Raw genomic sequence first — 6,891 nt, forward strand, 5'->3', positions numbered from 1 at the left:
CTCTTCTCCTGTGGCCGCTCTCCGGCCTTTGCACGGCTTCTGGGGGAGCAGCCCGTGCCCCGGCCCTTCCCCCCAAGCCCCGCCCAGCCCCCCGTCCTCCTTGTGGTGCCACCAGGCACCGGCCCGGTCATGCTGGACGAGGTGGAGTGCACGGGGACGGAGCCCTCGCTGGCCAACTGCACGTCGCTGGGCTGGCTGAAGAGCCGGTGCAGGCACAGTCAGGACGCCAGCGCCATCTGCACCAATGGTGAGCCCCGGGCACACACGCCCTCCGCAACAAGTTCCCCTGGGACGCCCCCTGGCCCAGAGGGGACAGGACAACCTCCCGAGCCCACCCCGCTCAGCAGCGATTCCAAACTCCCCACCGTCCTCCAATGGAGCGGCTCGCAGAGGCCGTGTTCACCCGGGCCCAACAGGCCAGAGCCGCGGGCCACCTGCCTGTTGCTGCTCTAAACCCCAGCCTCTCCCCGTTGTCAGTCCTCGTTCTGCAACGTGGAAGGTGGCACCCACATGCCTGCACAGAAAGCAGAATGTGCCTTCAACCTGCCCCGTGGTGGAAGCCCGCCCCTCCCGCCTCTCCCCTGCCCCCACGACACGCGCTGACCTCAGCAGGCGCTCTGTGTTCTGCCGCCCCCAGCCCAGCGTCACTGTTGTCCACTTGTCCTTCGCACGGGGCCAGAGGGCACATCAGGGCATTCATACAAGGATAGGGCAGCGGCGTGGAGGGCTCGCGGTGGGGTGTGGGAGGGGGCAGGGCCGGGAGCAGTCTGGTGGGGAGCCCACGGTGGGAGTGGGGGCCGGAGGAATGGCGGGCTGAACCCACCTGGTTGACGTGTCGGGACGGACTCACACCTGCCGGCGGCACAGACAGACCAGGTGGGCTTAGTTCTCAGCGCAGCGCTGGGACTGTCTCGGGGAGGGGGGCGCCGAGGAGTTGCTTCCTAGGCCTCGGTCCCTGAGGGAGGCTGCCGGGGACCCCAAAGCTCGAAACTGAGTTTCCAGAAGACCCTCACTCTTTGGACCGTCAAACCAGGGAGAAGGTTTGGGTTCTTAGAAGGGGTTGCCTGGGTCACTGCTTGTTGGGTCCGGATTGTAAACGGTGGGGCCTCGAGCTCTGGAGGTCAGCAGGGGCCGCCTGAGTGTGGGGGAGCAGGGGAGCTGACCCGGGTGCTCGGCGGGGGTGAGGGCTCTGGGCCGCAGTCGCGAGCGGCACCCTGGGCTTTGGGGCTGGGAGGAGCCTGCGTCCAGGGAGGAGAAGTGCTCTCGGTGACAGTGCCCGACCTGACCATATACTCCCCTCCGCCCCTCCCAGAAACCCGGAGCACCCACACCCTGGACCTGTCGGATGAGCTCCCCATGGCCCTCGAGCAGATCTTCGACAGCCAGATGGGCTGTGACCTGTCCATCAGGGTGAGGGTGCGGGACCAGCAGCAGGAGGGCCTGGACCTGTGCGCCCACAGGCTGATCCTGTCTTCCAACCCCGAGGCCCAGGCCCTGTGGAAGGAGCCGGGCCGCACGGTCACCATGGAGGTGGACGCAGAGTGCCTGCCTGTCGTCAGAGACTTCATCAGGTGACCGCCCCCGGGATGGGGGTACCAGGGCCCAGGCTCATCCCCTCCCACAGCGAACCCCAGGGCTACATCGCCAAGCACACCGGTGCACTCACGAACACACGCACGTGCACAGCACACACGCACTCGCCCACACACACCTGCGTGCAACCACACTCATTCATGTGCACGCGCGCACACTCGTGGGTGCACAGGCTGGGCTTACAGTCGTGTGTGTTCCACACTCACCAGTGTGCACACGCACTCTCCGTGCCACACTTGTGTGCACACACCCATTCACACACTCCTGCATAGACGTGCATACTCTGCACGGACACCCACGCTCACACACACACACACACACACACACACACACAGAGATAGACCAACTTTCACCAAACACTGCATAAAAAACCTCCCGGAGTAAGTACCACTATTCTAAGAGGTTTCCAGTGCTCTGTGGGTTCCGAACTCATCAGGAACAAGATGCCTGGCCCAGCTCGGTGAGAGGTGGCTACAGGGGCCTAGGGCAGAGCTGGGAAGGGGCCCCGGGGGTCGCCCAGAGCAGGAGGCTCCTTGCACACTCGAGGCCACGGGTCTGGGCCACTTGCCTCCCAACACCACATCACACAGCCTCTGGAGAGGCCCAGACATGCATGTAGTTGGGAAGAAATTGGGGGCCCAGAAACACACGCACACACACACACCCATCTAGCTCTTCAGTAATGTAAGGCTGTGGTAGAAGATTTCCAAGAACCTACAACCCAGTTAGGAGTTCATCCTCCTGCTCCTCACGTAATGACCTTGCTTGTAGGAAAGGCAGCACCCCTGTGACCCCAAATCATCACAAAGTCTTACCCAGGCCCTTGCACACAGCTGCGCTGTGCACGTGGTGGGCTCCGCAGCACGCGGGAGCCAATGCCCCGGATGAGGAAACGGACACACGGGGGCCAGCCTGCCCTGTGCCTGGGCCGTCGCTCCTGCCAGGCCGCCCTGCTGGGGCCTCCAGGGGCTGGTGTTCAGAAAGATTCCGTTTAAAAAGACCTGTTCCTTCTTGTTCTTGAGACCTAAAGCTTTATATAGCGGGAAGCGACATTTAAGAGAAAACAACAAATGGCCGTGGAAAGAGATGAAAATGGTTTCTTTCCAACCACATGAGGAGTCGGTAGCTAGCCTGCGCCCCTCCCAACGGGGTCAGGGATTTCTGTGATATGTCTGAGGAGGAGGGCCTGTGCCTGTCCCACTCCCCGCCTTCCCGGGGCCAAGCTGGAGTCGTGCCCTGGGTCACCAGGAGCAGGGGCTCCCAGTTGGCAGGGGAAGCAGATGGGGGACAAACTGGGGTGACGCTCATGTCATGGGGCACGAGACAGGTGCTGGGGACCGAAGGGGTTGGCTGGGCTTGTGCCGGCGGGAAGAGGGAGCAGTGCCACACCGCCGCTCCGGGCGCCTGCCCCCAGCCAAGGGGTCCGCAGTGACAGGCAAGGCGGAGAGCAGGAGGTGGTGGGGCGGCCGCGGTCACGGGGGAGGGACGGAGCCTCATGCTCCGGGACCCTGGGATCTGCCTGCTTGTCTGTGCACATGGCTTTGGGTTGACCCAAAGGATAAGTCCATGGGGCACAGAATGCCCCTCGCGATGGGTGGCACCCCAGGGGGTTCCGTGGGTCAGTGGGCAGCACCTGGTCGACGGTGGTATCGGAGAGGCAGGTTTGGCACACGCCGGGGCACCCCGTTGCCTGCAGGGGCGGGGGACGCCGGGTGCTCAGCTCTCGCTCCTTCCCAGGTACTTCTACTCCCGGAGGCTGGCCGTCTCCCTGGGGTCCATGAAGTGCTTCCACAAGCTCGCCTCCGCCTACGGCGCCCAGCAGCTGCAGAGCTTCTGCGCCAGCCTCTTTGCCATCGTCCTCCCCGAGGACCCGTCTTTCCAGACGCCCCTGGATCTCTATGCCTATGCCCTGGCCACGCGGGACCCCGTGCTGGAGGAGCTGTGTGTGCAGTTCCTGGCCTGGAACTTTGAGGCCCTGACGCAGGCTGAGGCCTGGCCGGCCGTGCCCATGGCCCTGCTGCAGGTCCTGCTGTCCAGGAGCGAGCTGGTCGTGCCCAGCGAGCTGGCGCTGCTGACAGCCTTGGACGTGTGGAGCCAGGAGAAGCAGCCTCCCCGCAGGGATGTGGAAGGCCTGCTGGAGCAGATCCGGTTCCCCATGATGCTGCCCGAGGTGCTGTTCGAGCTGCAGTTTAACCTGTCCCTGTATGGGGGCCACGAGGCGCTGTTCCAGAAGAAGATCCTGCAGGCCCTAGAATTCCACACCGTGCCGCTGCGGCTGCTGGCGCAGTACAGAGGCCTGAACCTCAGCGAGGACGCCTACCAGCCCCGGCTGTACACCTCGCCCACCTGGAGCGCCTCCGTCTCCGGCAATTCCCAGGTCTCGTCCGGCTATTGGAACGACAACTACCGGTCCTTCCAGACCCCACAGCACCCCAGCTTCCTGTTCCAGAACAAGCGCATCTCCTGGTCTCTGGTCTACCTGCCCACCATCCAGAGCTGCTGGAACTATGGGTTCTCATGCTCCTCGGACGAGGTCCCCCTCCTGGGCCTCTCCAAGTCTGACTACTCAGATCCCACCATCGGCTATGAAAACAAAGCCCTGATGGTCTGTGGGGGGCGCTTCGTGGCCCAGGTCACCGACTTCGAGGGGCAGAAGGCCAGGATCCCCAGTGCCCTGGGCACCAACAGTTCCCGGAGCGCCTCCCTCTTCCCCTGCCCGGCAGGCTCCTTCAGCAGCTACCAAGCGGTCATCCGCCCCTTCTACCTGACCAACTCCTCGGGCGTGGACTAGACAGGAGCGCGGAGAACCCCGGGGCCTCCCAGAGCCACACACTCCCCCCCACCACAGCTGCTTCCTGTCTGCGGCCATCCCCAACAGTGGCCACCAGAGGGCGCTCCTGCTTTCATCGAGCTGAGCTTAGAGAAAGTACTGGAAGGTTTCAACAAATGCTTCCCACTGGGCCCAGAAGTCCCAGGACCACTCCCCACCCCCACCCCCCACACCGCCGCCGCCGGGCTGGTTTCCAGGTGGAGAAGCAGAGGGACCTGGGCGGGGCAGCTGCTGGACTTTCCACACCGATTTTCACTCCCCTGTCCTCTGCTGTCCCCCATCTGAGATCACTAAGATGGCCTTGGGATTCCCAAGTTCCCGCGTTCGTGTGCAGTCATGAGTCCATTCCGCATGCGGGCCTTGGGCGTGTTGGGCCCTGGGGCACAGAATGAGCAGACACAGGCCCTGTCCTCATGAAGCTACCATCTGGGGGTCAGGACACAAGTAGACAGACATGTGGGGTCGTTAAAATTGGAGGGACAGGTGAAGGAAGCCAGAGGAGGTGCAGGGGCGGCAGGGGCTGGACCCACTCGGGGTTAGACATGAGGAGTGAGCAGCGGCGCAGGAAAACGGGGGGCGGGGTGCGCTCCAGGGAGAAGGAGCGACCGGTGCTCAGCTCCGCGCCTCTGTCAATCCTCACGCCTGTGCAGGGACGGGGACCCCGTGCCTGTGAGAATGGGACCTGGAAGCAACCTCCGTGGCCCTCAGCAAGGTGGCTGACCACAACACCCACGACAGGGCAGCCCGGCCGGCCGGACATGCTGAATGGTACCGGGCGACCCACAGGCTCCAGGTGGCGGGGGGCCGAGTCTGGGGCCCAGAGAGAATGCCACCCCTGGGTTCTGGGTGCCCAAGGCCGCCCCCACTGCAAGGGGGGTGGGAACTCAGAACTGTCCCCGCTTCTCCGTGACACACGCTCCAGGCCCAGGGTCCCTCGTGAAAGCATCTGGTTGGCTGAGCCCAGGCCACGACGCCCGCCACTCTCAGTCGGGGTCTGAGCACGAGCCTCTGGCCGGTCGTGGCCTCAGGAAGGGGAGGCAGCACCCGGCTCCCCCGGTGGAAAGAGCGGGGGGTCAAAAGGTGGGAAGCCATGGCGGCAGCAGGCCCCGCCCCACACTTCTTCCCCTCCCGCCGCTGCAGACGCAGGGACACGATCCTCCCGCCTGACCCCCGCCACTGCCCCCAGCTCCGATGGCGCACCGGCCCCAGCTCTGCCGTCGTGGCCACTCCTGTGGCCGTCCTGTGCCATTGGTCATTTTGCTTCGGTTGCCGGTTGATGAGCCCGGTCACTGCCGTCGGGCCCAGCAGCAGGTCAAGGCCGACAGAAAGCAAACGTTCGTGTCCATACGCGCTGGATGCAGCAGGACACGCCGTGGTGCGGTCAGCCCCGTGGCACCAACAGCGGCTCCCCTCTCCTATGCTCCCCGGCCCCCGTGGCCCCTGCCCGTGTGGAAGCCCACAGCCCGGCCATGGGAGGGGGACCCCCCCAGGTCTGCCCGAGTTCCTTCCCCGCTCCGTATGCTTTTGAGGGTCAGCACTGCTCCCCCAGCTCCCCTCAAACCACCCTTCTCCACCCCCCTTGGACTGGCCCAAAGCCATGGTGAAACTGTCACCTTCCACCTCGGTGGGACGTGAAGGGGTCTCGCAGTAGAAACACTGGTCTCTTGGTGGGGGGCGGGGGGGCCTTTCCATGAGCAGTCACGAGACTTAAACGTCCTCACCCTCTGTGACTTCCAAGACATCTGTCTTCGTCCTGGCCCCCGGGCCTGCCGTCACGCCCCCACACTACTCCTTCCCTCCCGGCTCTCTGACCGAAGCCATGGCCTTCTCCACAGGCACGGGGCCCCAGACCCTCCTCCCTGTACCCAAATGGGGAGTGCGATGTCTGCTCAACCTTCAGTCCCTAAGGGAGGGCGGCGGCGCACAGGGGCTGGTCACGTGGGGCTGGCCTGCCCTTGGCGCCTGAAGCCAGGCCTGTTTTTCCCCCCTCGAGGCTGTAGGGGGCCGGGGGAGGGTGGGCTGAGATGCAAGAGAGCCCCGGTAGGTGCGAGTCACCCACGCTCCTGGGATCGACGGGGCCGCCCACCTGCGGCTCGCAGCTCAGATCCCGTCTAGTTCCCGGAGGGCGGCCCGGGACACGCGTTCGGGTGCTGGGGCCCAAAGCTGGTTGTGGGTGGAAGAAGAGAGGTTCCCTGCTGAAGAGGGCGGGGCGTGACTTGACTCCAGACCCCCAGACACCTCCTGGGGGGTCCTCCTGCCAGGCCCCCTGAGCTCCCCAGGGCACCTTCGTGAAGCTCAAGCCCCCTGGGTTAGCAGCTCGTGAAGGCATCTGCCCTGGTCCCGCACCTCGTGGACAGCTGGCCACATCCTCCCCTTGCCGTCGGGAAGCCCGGCCACCGGGCGCCCCCCTCCTGGGTCTGTGTCCTCCGGCATTCAGGGAAGAGAGCTGACCAGGTCTGTCCAGCTAC

The 6,891-nt window shown here is 64.8% G+C and overlaps 1 protein-coding gene across 3 annotated transcripts in view; it reads left to right on the plus strand.

Annotated features, from left to right (window-relative positions):
* The window catches only part of LOC131816549 (soluble calcium-activated nucleotidase 1), a 30,779-nt gene extending 26,042 nt beyond the window's left edge, over nt 1–4,737 (plus strand). For all 3 annotated transcript variants that reach the window (XM_059149379.1, XM_059149380.1, XM_059149381.1), the window contains 3 exons: nt 116–247; nt 1,313–1,571; nt 3,331–4,737. In XM_059149379.1, coding sequence (XP_059005362.1) covers nt 116–247; nt 1,313–1,571; nt 3,331–4,384 — 1,445 coding nt within the window. In that variant the 3' untranslated portion in view covers nt 4,385–4,737. The remainder of the gene's footprint in view (nt 1–115; nt 248–1,312; nt 1,572–3,330) is intronic.
* Nucleotides 4,738–6,891: the final 2,154 nt, after the last annotated feature.

The sequence above is a fragment of the Mustela lutreola genome, chromosome 15 (assembly GCF_030435805.1).
Source record: "Mustela lutreola isolate mMusLut2 chromosome 15, mMusLut2.pri, whole genome shotgun sequence".
In the NCBI taxonomy this organism is placed as follows: Eukaryota; Metazoa; Chordata; class Mammalia; order Carnivora; family Mustelidae; genus Mustela; species Mustela lutreola.